At 53.1% G+C, this 20,087-nt stretch overlaps 1 protein-coding gene across 6 annotated transcripts in view; it reads left to right on the forward strand.

Annotated features, from left to right (window-relative positions):
- Positions 1–20,087, forward strand: part of CNTFR (ciliary neurotrophic factor receptor) — a gene marked incomplete at its 3' end in the record, with an annotated part of 175,404 nt that overhangs the window by 111,578 nt on the left and 43,739 nt on the right. For all 6 annotated transcript variants that reach the window (XM_084505077.1, XM_084505076.1, XM_084505078.1 and 3 more), the window contains one exon: positions 13,337–13,567. In XM_084505077.1, coding sequence (XP_084361203.1) covers positions 13,337–13,567 — 231 coding nt within the window. The remainder of the gene's footprint in view (positions 1–13,336; positions 13,568–20,087) is intronic.

Here is a 20,087-nt window from a genome sequence, read left to right on the forward strand (position 1 = left end):
ACTGTTGGGAGGGGGTGGAGGTACACAATGAGGCACGATGTGCCTGGCTGGTGATCACACGCAAGCTCCTGTGCTCAGCAGACTAGAAAATTAGTTTTACCGTCGTGGTTGAAAGCACGGGGGGATCGGCCTGTGTGCCTGTCTCCTTTTTCCTTTGGTGAGGGTCCCTGCTGCATGGTGCAGTGGAAGAGCTCAGGAACTTGGGTCCCCACTGGTGCCTCCCAGATGTCAGAGCATCACATGAGGCCCTTGGCAGGGGGAGGAAGGCCCAGAAGCAGCCACAGGCTTGCTTGCTGTAGTAACCCACCGTGCCATTCCCATGGGTGCTGCCTCTTGGAAGTCCATTCACCTTCCTAGGATTTTTCTATGGCACAGCTATCTCCAGGGCTTTGTTCCTGAGGAGCATCCCCAGCTTTTCCCAGTAACACCCATCCCTCTCCAACACAGAATGCAGCCCTTTGTGTGGTCAGGGAAAGTATGTGCCACCCCTTGCTGGCAGAGATGCTTGGAGCCATCACGAGTATCCTCCACTTGGTCTTGGATAGGGAAAATTGCTCTGCCAGCTCTGTGGAGAGCATTTAGGGACATCTGCAGGCTGACTCAGTGCCCTTCCCATTGTGTCAATGCTGCTCTGCTGAGGTGTAGCTGGGGTACATCAGGTCTGCCCCACACAGGCTGCTCCTCCAGCTATCAGCCCTGAGAGCAGAGGGACATATCCATCTGTCCTTCCTGGCTTGCAAGGCAAATTCCTGTTGTTTTCCACCCAAGTCTCTTACTTTGGCAGAGAGTGAGCCCTGAATATTCAAGGAACAGCGCTGAACTCGGTGTGACCATGGTTGGCGGGTTCTGGCCCTTAATTAATTAGCATTGATTGGACTTCACTTCCAACAGCGGAGGAGGGAGCTGCGGCTCAGGGAAGCAGCGAAGTGTTGCGATACAATCACCACGGCCATTTTCGTGCTGCCAGTCGGTGCTCTGCAGAAGTTGCATTGCTGCTGCGATGGCTGCAAGGGAGACAGAAAGGGAGCTCCCAGGAGAACAGAGATACCACGGGACTTTGACAGCTGGTGCTTCAAAATGAACATTTGTTTATACATAGACACAGGGTTTTGTTGTTGTTGTTGTTGTTGTTGTTTTCTTCTGGTTTATGGCATTGGCTTAGTTTGATTTAGACTTTGTGAAGGTGCTGCTCAAGTCCCATGTGTGGCAGCAGGGCCAGCGTCGTTGAATCCATCAGCCCACCAGGAGATTCACTCATCACAGCAGGGGTCCTCCTCTGCTCCCAGTTCCCCCAGTCTAAGCACAGCAGTGACCCCTGGGCAGCCCAGAAGTGCTATGTAGGATGTGCCTTGTCCCCCAGGAAATTTGGGGAAGGCTGGGCATTGGATCAATCTCTTGAGAAGGGAGGTGTTCCCAATCTCAGCAAGACAGCCAGAGGTCAGCCTCTCTCCCTCTTGGTGAGCCTGCCCTCCCTGAGAAGTTGTCCATCTCACTGCATGGTCTGGACACGTCTCGTCCACTGAGCCATGCGAGTCCGTGTGCTTCTGTAGCCGTTTTGTATTTCTTTCTCTGTGTTTTTCCAATTACATTCTTGGCAGCCCCAGAGAGACAGCTGTGGGTGTCTTTCTATTGATCCATGAGTAGGACTTTGTGATGTAAACCCAGGAGGAGAATTTCAGGATTTAAGTGGCGGATTTAATCCTGTTACAATGTTTATCCTGCCCTAAATCATAGCTTCAGAGTGAAGACCCCATAGTGAGAAACACCAAGAGTGGAGGCGCACATGGCAGCACTTTTAACCTGTCGTGTGATGCTTCATGTCATAGACCCAGCGGTAAGCTCCTGCCATGAGCTTTGAGGAACAGTCTGGATGAAGCTCCTCTATCTCTTTGAAAATTAATTCAGATACCTGGAGCTAGGCAGCCCATCATCTGTGAGTGGTGAGACCCAGATCGTGGCTGGGTTGCAGCGATGAGGGCTGGTAGCCTTTGCATGGGTCGGAAGGAAACAGAGGGGCTTGGAGGGAGTGCGTGCAGACCTGTTCCCAGGTAGATATTGGGTCCTTGCAAACACCACCTCCCTTTAATTCGTGCTGTGGCCAGGACCTGCAGGTCCCAAGCATTTCCATGCACAAGCCATCACTGGGGTTCCCAGTGGGTTTATGTGCTAGGGACCCCTGGGTGCTGATGGGCTTCGTGCTGCCCAGCACACATGCACAGCTAGCAGTGCAGAGGTGGCCGAGTCAAACAATGTGAGTGTAGCACCGGGGATCAGTGGATGCAGGCTGTTTGTTAGGTGATTTAATTGTGTTTTCCTTCCTCTGGTGAGTTTGGACCATTTTTCTTAACTTGCTTAGCCCAGAGGAGCTTTTTCACATAACCAGTATTTATAGGAGGCTTTTTGCCTTGCTACTTCAGGGAGAATCACCAGTGTATGCTGTACTAGTGGCTTGTAGGGCTGAGTGCAGGACGTGTTGGCACCCTGGGGGTTCCAGATGGGTAAAGCAACACAGGCCCCAACGTGAGCTGTGTTTTGGATGTTCCTATGGTGTTGCTGTGCCAGGTGCCATCGGATCACAGAGGAGGAGGAAAATCAGAGCATGGCTCTACTTGCACATACTTGGGCCAGTCAGTTCATCTCCATTCGGGACTCGGGTTCCCATCTGTAAGACGCTGCTCTCATTTGTCTCCTCTCCTTGAGTTGTCAGCTCATTAAGGCACCAGCCACCTCTCGCTGCCTGCCTGTCCCAGGGGTCTGCAGGCAGCGCCGCAGCCTGAGCAGTGAGGAGGAGCCCCCCGCACCCTGCCAGGGCATCCCCCTCGGGAGCTCTGACCTCGGGGGAGCCTTCTTTCCATTGGAAAATGAAGTGCCGTCAACGTCCAAATGTTTCACAAAATTGTATTTCACTGGCAGGGGAAAAAGAGGAATGGAAAGAGGGGAAGGGCTGCGGCATGTCTTTTTGGTGTTTTTCTGAAATGGTGTTTGACACTTCACTTTGAATTGACAACTCTCCCTCCTCCAAAAAGAGGGTTGTAAAGCCTTTTGTACAACACAGCAGGGGCAGTTTAAGAGACACGAAACCCTTTGGTTTCCTTCAGAAGGAATTAAGCCTTTTTTTTTTTTTAGGGAAAAAAAAAAAAAAAACTTTTGAGATTTTTTTTTCCAAAGTTAAGGCTTTTGCTCCAACAGGTCCTGAGGTGCATCTCTGCCTTATCCTGAGCCTTCCTGCACCATTCCTGAAACCTGGAACTGAGGGATGCTGTGAGCACTGAGCCTGGTGGAGCCTTTGAGCATCCCTCCGGCCCCATCACCCTGTGTGGGCTGCAGCCAGCCCGTGCTCTCCCACCACCGGGAGACGCAGCCTATTTTTTCTTTGCTTTAGAAAATAAACATGCATAGAGCCCAATGCTGCTGCGACCGGCCGGCGAGGGGTGTGACCAGCGGAGCTGAAAAGATTGTTTTCTATTCATGGCCTCCAGCATGAGGTAGGGAAAAAGCCATTTTCTGCCTGTGCGTGCATAGATTTGCATTGATCGAAGGCAGAGTTTCTGCCTCCCCGTGCCCTTTGGATCTGCTTTTGGACTTTCTCAGATCCTCCCTTCTCATGGAAGCAGCTGCTGCAAGCCTGTGCCCCGTGGACACACGCAGGCTCCTGCCCTGGGCTCTCCTGCAACTGCCACTCATTGCTTCCTCCTCCCTCCTCTTCCTCCCTCCTGACAGGCAGCCTCCCACAGCCGACTCATTTCAGAGATGTTTTTCACTGCTCGAGCCAAGATTTTTCTCTCCCCCATCACGCTTAGCTTCCCCCTCCCACTTCCGAACTATTTTTTTTTTTCAGCAATAAATAATTTCAGCGTGCTGAAGAAGCAGGAGAGCAAAGTCAGCGTTAGGCTACAACGAAATGCTCCATTTGTTCTGGGAGTCTTTCTCCCCATAGAAAGCTTTCCCTAGTGTTTAATTTTAAGGCATGTCATTATTATTATTTGTTCTCCTACTTTCCAGAAGAGATTCCCATATTTTTTCAGCTTGTCTGGAGATTTCCACATGCACACAACTTTTCCTTTGGCTTTTCTTCCCTGCTTGCTTTCTTTTTGCCGGGGTTAAAAGCCCCAAGTCAGCAAGGTACTTAAACACATGCTGAAAGTTAAGAGCTCGCCTAAGTGCTTTGCTGACTTGGAGCCAAAGATATTTTCTCGAGCCCTTTAAATGCTTCAGAACCTGAATTCAAAACATTTTGCAGAAATTCCAGAATTCAAGGACCTTGTGCTAATAATAGTTGTAATTCAGTAGCGCCTTCATATAACTGCAGCTCTCTTCCTCCTAGACATCGTGAGCTTCTGTATACTTTTACTTGCAAAAAAAGTTTCCCTAAAATCTTCTACCACTTCAAACCCAAGGAGCTCTCCAGAGAGCCGGGCACGTTCATTTGTTTCACTCAATGAATGCTTTGGCATTTTAACTTTTGTTTTGCAACAAGACACTTGGATATTCCAAGCGTTGAAATATAGGGGGGAAAAAAAAAAATGGGCAATTAGTTCAAATCATGCTGAATGAATGTCTGCTCCTGAACTAACATTTGCTCATCATCCCAAACACAGAAGGAAAAAACAAACAAACAATCAAAACAACCCACCACCACCACGAAAAAAAGCCCAGCAACCACCAAGCTGAGGGCTGTGCAAAGCAGCAGCGGCGGTAATTGAAGGTTAGGAGGAGCTCTCAAAGGCAAGCTGAGCTCCCTGAAAGCAGCCCTGCTCTTCCCTTCGGAGAGATTAGTCAGAGGCATTGTAATAAAAGCTGTATGGAGAGGGAATAGCGGTGGGTAGATGAGCAGGAAAGGCTCTGCAGGGAAGGAGGTGTTTCCAGAAATGGAGAGGCGACCAGCATCAAACAGAAATTACAGCTCGGCTGTTTGGGGCTCTGCACAATGAATGCGGGGTCTCTGCCACCAGTCAGCTGCTGAGGCTGCTTGGAAATGGTTGCTTAATGGGGAGCATTTTTTAAAAGATTTTTTAAAAGTGTTCCAGACAGTGGTGCTTAGGGGCAGCAGCACGTGAGCAGGGCCAGGCAGGAGGTCACGTTTCTCCGAGGGGCTGCATGTACCCTCCTCTTGAAAGCAGCTGGTGCTGCTGCTAGGAATGGGAAACCGAGATGAAAAGTCCCCGTTTAATCGTAACCTAATCTTTCCAGGGGATAACTCTGCATGTGCTTCTTCATTGTGTTTTGCAATCGTCTGTGTGCACATCTGCACGAGCTGCCTTGCAGAGCCTCTGGCTGCCCCACAGCAGCAGGCACTTGCAGTTTCCTCTTGCCTCATGCAATACAAAGGTGTGCACCTCACCTTCACCTCTCTGGGGGCAGCAGGGCACTTTCCAGCACACCATGGAGCTGACCTGTGGCCATTTTTCACCGTGGGAGGGCTGCACCCAGAAGATGCTCCTCGTGACTGCTGAGTACAGCTCAGCACGCGCTGCTCGTCGCTCCCTCACTTGGCTTTGCTTTAGGGTCTTTCGGAGTGAAAGGCATGAAATGCAAATGTAATATCTTGTTATTACACTGGCAAATCCTGAGGCCTTGGCTTAATTGTTAATACAGCCCCTGATGGGCAGAGTAGATTGTTGCTTTATTATTAATATTGCTTTGAAATCAGCTAGGCTACGGGAGTACAAGTGTTGCTCAGAGATGTGAGAGATGGTGACTGAATCAAAAAAAAAAAAAAAAAAAAAAAGGAAAAAGACTTGCAAAAATGCCTTGCTTCTTATTGCCATCTATTCTTCCCCATGTGCGCCTGCATCTCAGCTCCTCTGTTATCCCACGGCCAAGAACACAAGGGGAAGCCTTGGTGCTGGTGCAGGGTGAAGGAATTCTTCTTTTGAGTAGAAACAAGTTCTGGGGTCTCTCCTCCAGTGGGTATCTGGATGGAGGGAGAAGTGCTGCTGTTCCTCCTGGGGGTTTCCAGGGACATCACAGGGAACTTTTCCTTTCCAAGGTAGCTCCCATTTCACTGCCTTCACCCCAGCTGCTGGCAGGCACTGCTGAGCTCTGCTGTGCTGGAGGACATATCGTGACAGCAAGGTGACAAACCAGGGGATGGCCACAGGGTACCCCCGCATCTCGATGCTGCATATCACCTCCCTGCTTCGATTCCTGAATTAATCCTGTGTGCTGCCTTTGAGTCCTGGCCCCGAGCACAAGTTGTGCCCTGTGCCTTGTCCCTTCAGGGGCTATGCCGTGAGGAGGAGGCTTAGCCTCCTGTACCTGCGGTTGAGGAAGTGGAGGAGTTTTTCAAGCTCGGGCCACAGAAGTTCACGTGTTAAGTTGCAGCGGTCCCAGCTTCAAGCCCAGCTGCTGCCGATCCACCCAGGGGTGCGAGCGTTGCATCAGTCAGCGACAAGCCACTGGCCTACAGCAGGCAAAGCCCACGCCAACAGACAGACAGAAAGAGCCTGAGGGGCTGAATTTTAGAGCTATTAAATGATTAAATGCAAAAAAAAAAAAAAGTTAATTTAACATCGCGGTTGTGATTTTACACACCCGAGAGCCTGGAAATTGAGAGCTGTGCTTCTCACACAGGGATCGTAACTTGGCACTGCGCAGATTGTACAGTATGTAAAATTAGACCGGAGAAATAGTAAATATGCTGCAGGGACCAATACTGTCTTGGCAGAAGGAGGATGGACTGAGTGGGACCCAACAGGTCTTTTACGCCTCTGACTTCCATAGTTGTGTGCTAATAATAACAAAATCTTGCCCATAACTCTGTGCTAATAATAACAAAATCTTGCCCAATGCCTGATGCTAACCCACAGCCCTGAGCAGGGCCATGCAGGAGCAGGGCTGTGCTGCTGTGCTCGGAGGGAGGTTGTTGTTTGAGGATGATGGGCACTGGCCAGAAGTGATGGGGAGGAAGGCAGCTCGTGGTGCAGGGTGCCTGACGTCTCTATCTGCCTCTGCCTCCTCCCCATGCCTGGTAGATGCAGGCGTCTCGGCGCTGCTGCGGAACCGCAATGGGCTTTTCTTGCATTTTACGGCTGTGATTTGGGCACCTAATTCCGAATCTTATCGATTTCCTCCTAAATGGTGCTGAAAAGCCTGATCTAAGCACTCTTTTGTGGCCTAAGTTATTTGTCCTGTCGGCATGAAAAAGCAGGAGCAGAAAACAAGCCCGTAATTCACCCGCAGTGCTAACTCCAGTCACCTGGCAGCGAAGGGCGAAGGCTCAAGCAAGCACAGCTTGGAGGTTATCAGTGGGATTTTTCCACCATGTGCTTGCTCTGTTTATTGCCATTCATCTCTCTCTGGCCATTGAACACCTTCCTTTTCTTGCCATCCATTCATGTGTTGGGGCAGCTGCAGTGTAGATACAGGGGGCTGGGGGAGTTGCTGCTTCGCCAGGTGACTGCTCTGCCTCAGGACAAATCATCTCAGGGGGCACAGCTTTGCAAGAAAGCCAAATCTGCAAGGACAAGTCCAGCCTTAGGATGAAAACAGAGCCATAGCTCAGCCTGTCCGAGCAAGGAGGGTGTTTGGGATCCCAGGGCATGGGCATTTTTGGACCAGAAAAGCTAGGACATCCAAGGGAAGCTCCTACCAAGACCTCCTGCAGGAAAACAGATGAGCGCATGAGCTCAGGTCCCTTCCTGGGATGAGAGACCAAAGTCTCCTAGGAGAAAACAAAACAAAACAAAGCAAAGCAAAACAAAGCAAAGCAAAACAAAACAACAAGGTCACCAGCCCAACAGCATCCAGGCTTCCCATCCCTGCTCCAGGGCATATGGGCTCAGCAGGACAGAAGAGCAGGAGCAGCAGCAGCTCATCTTCTGGTCGTGCGCATGGCAACACAAAACCGTCAGTGCCAGAGAGGTGCAATCATTGCAGATGGGTACAGCAGCCTTAGCAGCCCTGGAAGAGCTCAGTCCCAGGCTTGTTTGTCCCTTGTGGCCAGGAACTATTTGGTGTCAGGGCAGCATGGTGCTGTACAGCGTGAGCTGGGCATGGTGGCAGGTGGGGACACGAGGTGGCCCTGGTAGAGAGCCTTCCTGCGAGGGGCAGTGCCCCTGGCATGCTCTGGGCTGGTGGGGTCGGGCAGGTCAGGAGAGGCTGCTTCCCAACAAAACCAGTCTCTGGTCTCCATCCTGCCCTTTCCAGATGGGCTTGGTGCTGGGTTTTCTCCCCAGTAGGGTGCTTGCTTGCTGCCCAGCTGTGTTTTGGGGGGAGCAGGCTCCTGCCACCGCCGAGCAGTGGTGGGATGTTGTTCTGTGTGTGCAGCTAGAGGAGAGCTCCCCTGAGGCCAGCTGGCTGTGCCACCCCTCACGGGAGAACATTTTGTGGTCACATCCAGGCCAAGGGAAGAGGCTCGCCTGCCCCAGAGCTGGCCAGGAGCCGACCACAGTGGAGAGAGAAAGTGCATCCTCTGCAATGCCCCTGAAGCAAAACGAGATCTGCTTCCAGGCTATCGTGGAGTGATTGAGTACAAGTCCTTTAGCACCCATCTGTTATCTCTTAATTAAAGTTTCTTGCTAATTATTTTTTCTTGTCAAGAAAGCAAAGCTGCTGACTCCAGGGATTTACCAAAGTAGAGCAAACAAACGTGGGCTCCGCTTGCTGCAATTCTTCATTAATGGACAAAATTAACTTGGAACGGTCCATATCTTTGGCTACATCGATGACACTTAATTATGCCTGTTTCCTTACAAAGATGTATTTAGTTTTAAATCACTTGCGGAAGAACTGCCTCCTTAAGCATGAAATTCCTTCTTCTGGAAGGGAAGGTTTCTGCTGGCAACGAAAGCAGTGCAAGAGACCAAGCAGCACTGGAGGGAATGGATGTGAGGAGATCAAGGATGGGGTGCACTTCAGGAAGATGGTGTAGGGAAACCCTTTCCAGTGCTAGAGGCTGTTTCATCTCAAGAAAGGCAACCCCCAGGACCACAAAGCTACAGCTGGGAGCAGAGCCAACAGCACCCCTTGAGCAGGGTCAGTGATGCCCAGGCTGGCCAGCATGGGTGCTGGAGCACGAGAGAAGCTACACGGTTGTGCCAGTTCCCTGGGAGACCCACAGCCAAAGGCCAGAGAGGGTCAGGAACATCTCTCTGATCCCGTTGGATCTCATTACAAGTCTCATTTACAGCGGGAAGTTGCAGGGTGTGAGACCTCGCTGCTCCATCTGCTTGGAGAGCTCTCAGCGTACCCCCGGCACTGTGTAAATATTAAATGTATAATTTATGAATGCATACACAGAGATCTAATTAGCTGCTCGGATTATTACTCATGGCCAAGCACACAGCTCTGGGCGAGAGGTACGTAGGCTAGTGGGGCGATACAGATACTTCAGGACAGATTCCTGCTGCAGAAGTGCTCCGTGTCCCATGGGGGAGAGGGGGACGTATCCTTTCTCGCTGACTCAGTTTCCCCACCTGCAGATGAGAAGAGTGCAGGAGGGTGCAGAGCAGTTGTGTCCATTCCCAAAAATGCTTTGGTGCCTTCCTTTTGCTCACTCTGTGCTTACACCAGCAGCAGCCCCACAGTGAATGTGGGCAGAGGCCCATGGGTGGGAGCAGTTGTTCCAGTGTGCAAATCACTGGGATGGTTTTGGCCCCCATGAGTGCTTGCAAGGGGCTGGCTTGGGATGGACCCTGGCACAAGGAGCCCCACTGGGGTGTTGGGGGGGGTGGGAGCTGCAGAGGTTTCAGTGGTGCTGCCCTTGCAGGTCAAGAGTCATTAAGAAGGGAAATGAGAAGGAAGTTTCAGCTGAGGAGCTCCAGCTGGGCAGGCTGGATTTGGGAAGCATTAAATGTGTTCCCATGGGAAAGGCTCTTGTTGCCCTCACCTGTCCCCACTCAAAAGCACTGCTGGTAGCTGCAGCTCAGGACAGGCAAAGGGAGGTGACACAGGGGGGGCAGTGGGGTGCCACACATCCACGTGGCTGGATGTGACATGGGGACCTGGCTCAGCCCCAGCGTGAGGGTCATTAAACCCATCTGGGGGAAATGCCTGCTCTGACACTGTGCTTTGGGTTTCTTCTTTGTCAGGAGCCTTAAGTCATTGCCCTGGGAAAGACTATTGCTTTCAAAGACCTGTCTTCCAGGAATGGCTCCCTGCGTCCTTCTGGATGCGTGCCAGCGTGTTTGTGCTGTGTTTGAGGACCAACAGGAAATAATTCAAGGTGCCTTTTCCCCCTTCCCAGCCTAGCCCTGCCTCCCCAGCTACAGGCAAGCCCTCAGCTGCAGTCCTGAGAAGCAGAGCTGGGCACCCCAGAGCTTTCCCCTGCCCCAATCCTTCCCTGAATTGCTGCAGCAGGCATTTTTCCACGCACTGCTGGGTGATGTTGCATCTCCACAGTCTGTGCCCCGCAGGTGTGAGGGCAGGAGGGTCAATGGCCTTACAGGAACCAGCAGGAAAGGGCAAGGGAAAATCTATTCAAAGGAGTACCTTATGCAAGGGAAGAAATCAGAGCAGAACTGGAGTAAGATGCTGGGATCCATGCTTTAGGTCTGTTATCTACATGGATCCATCTGCCCATCTGCCTAGTCATCTGTCAATCCATCCATCTGCCCAGCCATTTGAACAGCCAACCACCCCCTCCCCTGCTGCCATTCATTGATCCTTTCCTCCCTCTGCACACCCACCCACCCAGCCATCCCTCCATCCATCTGCCCATCCGTCCCTCCATCCACATACTGATCCAGCCAGCCTGCTGCTCAAATGTTAGTCCTCCATCCTCCATCCTCTTACGTCGCTCTGCATCCTCACATACGCTCATCCATCCATCCACTTCCATAGTCATCCATCCTTTCTTCTTCACACACTTCCCCCCGTCCCAGCTGTGCCCAGCCAGCCAGCTATCCATCTGTCTGCAGGCACACACACTCGTTCATCTCCCCACTCATCCGTCTTCCAAATTTCCACCAATCTGCCCATTTATCTGGACCCAGTCCAGCTGCCCCTCCCCACAGACTCCTCAGCTGGGATGCTCTTCCTTCTTTCTGCCTGTCACTGGATGCTGTAAGCTCTTTTAAGGCACTCAGAACACTTTTAGCCAGTGTCTGAGATGATCCTGAGACATCTCAGCAGCATCTTACTACCTTCAGCCCATTTCCACTACTGTTCTCAGCATCCCCTTCCCAGCAAGGACAGCATCCCCTATCATTTCCCTATCAGAAGTAGGTGTACTGACATGCAGCTGCTTGCTGGGGGTCTTCAGGAGGAATCCCTCAGGGCCAGCTTCATCCCAGGGCACTCTCCTTTGCAGATGGGCTCAGGCTGTGGACTTCTCCCTAAGGTGCAGGTATGGCTGGACCATACCACATCGTGTAGCCCTTGGTCCCAGCTCCCAGCAGGACCCAGGAGCTGGAATCTAGAGTGAGAGAAAAGAGCAGGATGGGCACAGGGGTGCTTTTCCTATCTCTGCCCACTGTGGGCTTGCTGGGGCAGCTCGGTGTTTTACCACCCTTGGTTGATAGATTTGTTTAATCACGCTTTTCACCAAAATTCAGACATGCACAGCAACTGAAGGATGTGGGTTTTGGAAATGTCATTACACATTGTGCAGCAGAAGCACTTTATTTTCCTTGTTTCATTTGCTGCCCCTTAATTATTTTCTTAGGAGAAAGAGGAAGCAGTCCTTCTCTATTCATCCTCTCCATGTCATTCAGTGTTATTTAGGTGCCTGTTTAGGTGTTATCTAGGTCTCCAGCCAGTTGTCTCTTTATGGGGATGAAGAAATTGAGTCTGCCATGCCATCCCTTACACAGGGGCTGTTTCTGACCTTTGCTCTTCCACATTTCCTTCTTCTGCTGATTTTTTCAGCTGAAAACTGTGCTCTTAATGACACGGGCATAGCATTGTGTGCGGCTTGTAGGGTACAGCACTTTCTGTTTTGTTCTCAAGCCCTTGCTTAATAATTCCTATCATTGGGTTTGCATTTTTGATTGCCACCGAGCGGATGTTTTCAGGGAACTGAGTGTGACACTCCAAGATGTGTTTCCATGGAGGCTGCAGCTAATTTGGAGCCGTGACTGCAGGGACAGCAAGGCAAACAAGCCCTTCCTCACCCCATGTGTCCCTGCGTGTTTATCGATACAGAGCTGGTCTGTACCGTGACACCCTTCTGTATCACTTTTGCCCCCAGCTTTAATTTTGCTGCCCTTACAGCCTCGGCTGCCTCCTCTCACTGCCATGCACCCCTCTTCCACATGAGTTACAGCATGCTGGGCAGCTCCGGCCCAGCTCTGATCTCTGTCAAACCTCACCGGTGACGTCTTCCTCTGCCAAGCCTGACCGCCTCCTCTCACCTTTGGTCTCCTGACCTTTAGCTGCTATAAATCCCTGCGAGGACCCTCCTTGTTTTTCTGGGCTGCTTCGTTTCCTTGGGAGCCTTTATTGATGCACCTTGTCAAAAGCATTTTGGAAACCTGGGAGTGCTTTGGGAATCAAACACCCCTTGCCTGTGCACAAAGGCTTGATGAAGCCTTGAGGGAGATGCTCACCCCCTGCTCACGCCCTGTCCTGCTTCACCCTGCATCATGCACACACACGTACGGTTTTATTCTTGCCACACGCGGCTCAGCACAGCCCGTGTAGCAGCACAGGAAAGATTCAATTGCCAAGCATCATTAATGAATGTCAGCTCGAACTCCTGTCCAGAAACCTGAGAAAATTCAATTAGGCAGCTGGTGCCCAATGAGCTGTACTGCCCCACTCGCGAGATGCTAAATCAAACAGCTCAGCAAGGCATCATGTTATTGTAGCGAGAGAAGAAAAACCAAGCAGGGAGATAAACAGCATAGCGTGCGCCAAGCAGCTGCCCCTCTCCAAAGTGTGGCACAGGTAGGCTGCGATCCTCCCACCTCATTTCCTAGGCAGGGAGCTGCAAAGGCAGCTGCCCACTTCCCACCTCCGCTAGGAAATAAAGTTTGCTGGTATCACGTCCTGGGGTCTGTCACCTCTCTCCCCTGGGAATTTGTGATGTGTGTGCTTGATTTGCCTCCTGCAGCAAGCCTTGTGGATGCAGGAGTGGCAATGACTTGGTGGTGTGAGCAGCAGGCTATGCTGTGGGGCGTTTGGCTGATGAGCCATACGTGTGGCCCTGATGTGTCTCCTCCAAGGTAAAGGTTGGGGGAAAGCATCCTATGAGATAGATGTGGTTTGTTACCTGGTCTAAGGTCACAGTAAACCACTGTTACGGTCAGGAGGAGAACATGTGCTTCCTTGAGCATCGTGTCTGTCCATGGCTCAGTCCTTCCCTCGCTTGCTGTACAAGTTACGGTAAGATCCTATTTCCAAGGCAGCCCAGGGCTCCGAGCTCACCTGCTTTTCTCTTCTCCCCCCTCCACAGACAGCCACATCCAGTATGAGCGGGTAGGCGCGGACGTGACCATGAAGTGTGGCTCCATGGACTGGGACGCGGCCGTGACCTGGACGGCCAACGGCACCGACATCGACGACTCCCACCTGAACGGCTCGTACCTGATCCTGAAGAACGTGGACCTGACGCAGAGCGGCCAGTACTCCTGCTACGAGGGCTCCTCCTGGCACCTCAAGTACCAGACCTACCTGCGGGTGGGAAGTGAGTACCCTGGTGTGTGACATTGTGGGGACGGGGGGACAGAGCCATGCTGTCTCTTGAGCCAGAGCAAGCTGCCCGTGACATACAAACCCCAGCAGCAGGATGCTGGAATTAGCCCATTCTGCCACAAACTTTGAGTCAAAGATGGTAACGATGCCCCTCGAACAGTTTGGGAAGGGATGTTGCTTCTCCAGCAACATGGTGCAGCAGGAGGGGCAACGGCTGCAAGTAGAAAAGGTCAGAGTTGAGCCCTTTTTTAGGGCAGCCAGGGAGGAAGATTGCTGGCCCTGGTTACTGCAGTGTGTTTCTATCAGAGGAACAGCCAAAAAGTGGTGGAGGCTGCTGTGTGTTTGCAGGAGAGCCTGTGCACGGCTGCGGTGGAGGCCAGCTGCACGTTTCACAGGATTTTGCTTATCTTAAGTGAGAGATGTGCTGATTCACAGGTCTCATCGTGGGAGATAAGAGCTGTGCTATATTTCACACCGCCCTGATAGCTGATAGCAGCTGTGTGTTCCGTGGGCTGCTGTGTTTGTACAGCTGAGAGCAACTGTGGGTTTCGCGCTTGTAACCGAGAGCTGGGGGTGCCAGGAGCACCAGCTGGCAGTGAGCTGAGGCTGCCACGGAGGATGCTGCAAGGCACGAGCCAGGAGCCCCCCAGGGATGTGCTGGCCATCCCCATGTCCCCATTTCTCTGCTCCCTGTCTCACCTTCAGCACCATGCAGGTGCATTTCTATCACAGTGGGGTCAGGCGGAGGGGCTGCATAAGCCTGTGATGCTGCAGGGCATCAATCTCACGGTACCAGATACTGCTGGGAGGGATGTTGGCATGTGGGCCAAGGGGAAGAGGTGCTGGACAAAGCTGGAAATCAACGAGAAAAACAAGCGAGGGCAGAGTGGGCTGCCTAGGGCATGAGGATGGAGGAGGTAGCAGGGTTGGGAGTGTGGCAATGAATGGTGTGTCGCTGGTAAGCATGTGGTCAGCGACCCCTTGGCTGTGTTATCGGGGCGAGGAGGTGTTCAGAACCCAGGGGCACAGCAGGCCGTGCCTGCAAACACCCTGCAAAATGAACAGGGGCTGCAGCCCACATCTGTAGGACACGAGGAGAAGGGGGGTCTGTGGTCCAGCTGTCTCCTTTGCAGCCGTGGCATCACCGTGACTTCGCCATGGCTCTTGCCTCTGCTAAACTCCTCGCTTAGAGCAATCCCTGTCAATCCGCTTGGGCACACATGGGAATTGCTTGGCATTAGAGCCAAAATCCCGCTGATTTCCTATTGCTGCGTGTTCCTGGCCAGTGCCTGCTCCAGCCCCACCAGGCACTGAGCAGCTGAGGGGCACGCTCAGACACCACGGGGGCTGCAAGCAGTAAATAAATAAGCGAGTGCCCAGTGTTGATAATGCAATTAATTATGCAAGGAACTAATCAGGTGAGATGCTTTTAGTGGTAATTAATTTAATTGCCTGGATTTTAATTTAATGTTCTCTGCGAGGTTTCTTTTCGCAGCACTGCTGCTGCCCCTGGCCCCTGCCTGCTCCCCGCACTTCCCTGCCTCTCCGGAGGTGGTCAATGCCCCGAGGTGAGCGGGATGCTGTGGAGGAGTGGGTTTGGGAGCATCCCTGGTGGGAGGTGTGCAGCACCCAGTGGCAGCTGGTGGCAGTGGGGATGTTTGCTGTGTTCGGCTGGGCACGGGCGAGCAGGGTGAGTGCACATGAAGGCTGCAGAGGAAAACCTGTGGTTTGAGGATCTTGGACTCGTTTCACTTAAATTGGGCAGGGAGTTAAGTGAAAACAGGCCTGTGGCTGCACTTTCCCATCTCAGCAGGGCAAAGCAGCAAAACGAGAAGACGGAAGGGCTGGGGGCTGCGTGCAAAGAGGTCTCGCTAAATAAAAAGCACTACCTGGAGCGTGCATCCCGAGCAAGGCAGGGAGTGGGGGAAACGGGCAGACAATCATAAGGAGATATCAGAGAGCAGAGGAGGAGCAGGAGAGGTGTCAGTTAGCAAATCTAGCTCTGTCTCGGGGTTCAGAGAGTGCAGGGATGAAGGGAGAACTGCCAGGAGTCAAGCTGAGTGGGACCTTACAGAGGAAGCTCAAGCAGGGTTAGCTGTATGCGTAAAGAGAAAGCAAGGAGAGAAGAGATGAGCTGTGCAGCCGGGCTGGAGGGGAGATGAAATGTAACGGGGGCAGCTCCCAGCCCTGTCTGAGCCCCTCCAGGTCTAGCTGGTGATACTGGGGGAGATGGAGGAGGATAAAACCTGAAGGTGGCCCTCTGCTGTGCAAGCAAGCTCAAAGAAAAGGGTGTGCTGAAGTCCACCCCATCCCCAGGTAAGGAGATTTTAGTTCATTAGCCAGGCTCATTAGCAACCGAGGGCTCACTGGTGGTACCCAGGAATGTGGGGAGAGGCAGCGTGCCTCCTGTGCTTGAGAAAAGGAAAAATCCCCATCAGACAGCCTGACCCCCCTGCGCCCCGCAGTGCTCTCAGAAGAAAGAACAATTAAAGATGTGGAGACAAATGGAAAATGGGAGAAAATATAACGGGAGCTTGCCAGCGATATATCACACCAGATTAACCTGATAGCTCTCTTTGATAAGGGAACTGATTTTCTAGGTCCAGAAATGTGGTCGATGTAATCTGTCTTGACTTCAGTGAAGTATTTGCTATGATGCCACATGGGAAATTATGAGTTAAACCAGAGAAAATGTGGATTAGTATGGGAGTTGGAACACGGCTTAGGAAATGGCTAAAGGGGATCAGATTGTGCTGAAAGGGGAGCTGCTGGGAGGGATGGGGGAGCTCCGGCATGAGGCTCAGACCAATCTCCGACGTGTTTTCCACAGTGGCTCTGGCCCAGGAGGAGGGAGCCGGGGTGGGACGTGCTGGTGGCTGCAGGGTGACCCTGGGGTTTCTGAGGTGGGGGTTTCATTGTGGAAGGACTGGGATGCAGCACACTGGGGCAAAGAAAAAACACACAAAATGCATGGAGGTGGCTCATTGATGCACTTCAACAGGCGGGCAGAAGGACATGAGGGGCTCAGATGTTCCTCAGGGGAGGTTTTGATGCCCAGGTGTAAATCATGGGGGACGTGGCCAGGAGCTCAGCAGCACTCAGGGGAGCGTGTATGGCCATGTGTAGCCGTGCTATCCCCTTCCCTGCAGAGATGGGGACACAGCAGTGGGGACAGTGTGCATCCAGGGACGGGATGGCTGGGGGATGGAGATCCCACCTGTGAGAGGAGGAAGGGCCCACAGGCGTGCTTGTCCCTGGGAGTCCCAGGTCACCCATCTCCTGCATGCAAAGCACCCTGGCACAAAATGCCCTGGGGCACTTCTGCAGGGCAGTCTGTTCCAGAGGGCTTTGAGCAGCCATGTGTTGTTCTGAAACCTGTCCTCAAGTGAGCAGCAGAGCATGAGGTGAGCCATAGGAGGGCAACCAGAATGCACCGTGCATATCTCCAGCAGATTGTCCACCCCATAGCCTGGAGCACGGGGGCTGTCCGAGCAGTAGGAGATGGGGCTGGGGGTTTTGCACGCCTGGGCTGAGCTCCGGGCACCGGGCTCCCGGCTGCCCCCAGCACCGCAGCTCGGCGTTTGGAAACGCGCGGCCCGAGGGCCTGGGGATGGATGTAACAAAGACGTTGGGAAATAATGTGCTCTTGAGGTTTGGCACACGGCTCCGTGCATTACAGAATGTTATAAAAATACTGCTAATGGGCCAGAGAGGAGTGGAAACGCGCGGCGGAGAGGCTGCCAGAAGCCGGAGAGCGCACATGGGAGCGGGGAGGCCTTGTGTGCAAGCAGGGGAGGGAGGCAGCCAGCCGGGCGGGCGTCCGTCCTTCCGCTCCCATCCTCCCATCCCTTTCTAACCTGCTTATCTTCATCCTCTGCCCGCCCACCTCCTGGCATTTGCACCTCTCCTCTTGCCCCTCTGCCCTGTGCCGGGATGCCTGGGCGCTGCTGGCCGTGCTGCTCGCCCCATCGCTGCCAAATTTCTGGTGGCAGGGATGCAAGTTGGGATGCAGGCTGTGAGGTGGCCATGGGATGGGGATGCAGGGCCAGGTGCCACCCTAAATGCTGCCCATGGTGGAGGGAGGTGGGCTGGCAGCGGGCAAGCAGGGTCCGGGCTGGCCTCCTTCCTCCCGTGTCTGTCACTGCAGCGGCTGGCGAGAGAAAGGGAAAAAACATGCGGTTTGACAGAAAACGACATGGAAAAACAACCAAATTAACAGAAAAACAAACAAAGCAAAACCAGAGGGGGGGCAGGAGGGGGGAAGGGGCAAAGCAACAGAAACCACATGTGAGCAGGGAGGCCGGGAGAGCCCGAGTGCGTTCTCTGGCCTGATTAGCAAGCGATCAAACATCGGCCACTAATAAATAATCAGAGCCTCCCTTCTCTCTGCCTTAGAAGTCCCTTTCCTCCCAGCTGGGCTCCAGCTGCGACCGGAGGGTCGGACTGCAGTTCGCATCTTCTTTTTTTATTTTTTTTTTTTAAATAGCTTTTTTTTTTTTTTTTTTCTTTTTCACCCATCCAATCTGAAGAAACAAAGAAGGTAACAAGCTCACAATTTAAGACATTCAGCTCCGGCTCCCCAGACAGCTGCGGGCCAGAGCACCAGGCAGGTGTGAGCATCCCATGATGCGAGGCGGCTGTCTGTCTGGAGTCCTCCTTGGGTTGATTTGGTGTGAAAAACCACACATGGGCAATGCTTACATGCTGGTTTGGAAGGACAGAGGTTGGGCTGCCCTAGCAGCTGGCGGTGAGGGTGCGTGTGCCCAGCAGCAGCGCATCCACAGGCTCCCCCGTTGCTCCTGCTGCTGGTGGGGATGCAGAAAGCAAAGAGCGGGCCCAGGCAAAGTGTGTGCAGAGACTTTCTTGCTTGTGTCCAGCAATCTGTGATGCAGCGATTGTTTTTTTTAAAACCTTTCTGATGGATTTTTCCCCCATGAACTTATCCAATCCTTTCCCGCGGCCATGTAAACTGAGGCTATTTCGAGAGCAGCAAGTTAAACATGGTGGCGGCTGTTCCTGGGCACCGGGGCCAGCTGGCAGCAGCAGCACTCTCCCGTAGGATCCATCCCTCTTGCCCTCCAAAACAGCTATCCGCATCCCTTCTGCCCCTTGGGGACAGCCCTGTCCAAGGTCACCTTCTCAGCTATGCCCAGGGAGTATCTGGGGCAGAAATACATGAAACTGGACCAAAACCATGCTGGGTTTTGGAGCTAATAAATTTAGATAGATGGTGCTAATAAATTAAAGAGTGTGGCTGCTGAGATTCCAGCATCAGGAGATACACCCTGAAGCTGTCAGGTTTATAGCTGTGGATTTTTGCACTGCGGCACTGGAAGACACACAAGTGGAGTGACCCTGGGGGTCCTCTTGGGCAAGCATTACCCACAGCTCCCCAGAGAGCCCTGGGCAAGGGACCATCAGACAGGGTTGACTGAGTTGCAGGAGTGTCTCGTTAATTGAAATTCAGCTTTATTTCATGGGTCGTGCAGGCTCTCTGCACGCCGCCTTGCCACGCTGAGGTTTGTTTGTGGCTAAGGAAACTCAGGGGATGAACTTTGCTGCCCATGCCCTGATTTCGGGTCTTGGCCCGGCTGGGAGCTGGAAAGGCATGCTGGGTAATGATATGCAAATTGCCATCCCAGCTTTTTAAGGAGCAGGCCAAAAACACCCCACCAAAAAGCCCAACCACGCTCCCAAATGCAATTAGTCCTAATCGAATTAGGAGCCGGAGTAGAAAAACAAACACGTTTGAAGGCAGCGGGCAACCTCTCTGCCGTGGCCCCGTGGGAGAGGCTGGGCAAAAACCGTGCCTGCTGGCTGTGGGTGCACACACACACACACACATGCACACTTGCACGCTCGCACCCACGCGTGCACGCACCCACACCCCGCTGCCTTCCTCCCGTCCTTCCCCTCGCCGGGCTCGGCAGCCTGCCCAGCTGCAGCATAGCAGAGTGATGCTTCCTTGGCTCGCTGCGTAAAATACGATAATCTGGGGCAGCCGGTGTCAGAAACAATAAAAATATCCCCTCTCCCATCCTTGCGGCCCCCCTGCGCACATGGGGGAGCTGGGGGCGGTGGGGCTCGGCACGAGCGGAGCGGCACGTGGCATTTATTAGGTGTCGGTGCGCGGGCTCGCAGCGCCCTGGGGCAGAGCACAGCCAGGAGGTGCTGGGGCCGGTGTGTCCCCGGGGCCTGGAGGGACCTGGCCCCGTGCTTGGACTGCAGTGACCGATGAGCTCATGGCCGGCCGGCTGCCCTGGAGAGCTGCGCCCTCAGCCGGAGTCACGGCAGGAGCAGCCCGTGGCATGAGGGCAGCGAGAAGCCGGCGCTTCTCCTGGGACCTCGTAGCGCTGCGTCATGTTGCTGGAGCCCAGAGCCTGGCTTTGGATATTTCTCTGCCCGTTTCTGATCCTAACCTGCTTGTCCCACCCAGCACCCCTTTCTCCTGGGATGGGGTGGGAGGAGAAGAGAAGGAAGAGATCTGGGGCTCAGCAGCGTGCAGGGACACC

This window comes from Aythya ferina, assembly GCF_964211825.1.
Source record: "Aythya ferina genome assembly, chromosome: Z".
In the NCBI taxonomy this organism is placed as follows: domain Eukaryota; kingdom Metazoa; phylum Chordata; class Aves; order Anseriformes; family Anatidae; genus Aythya; species Aythya ferina.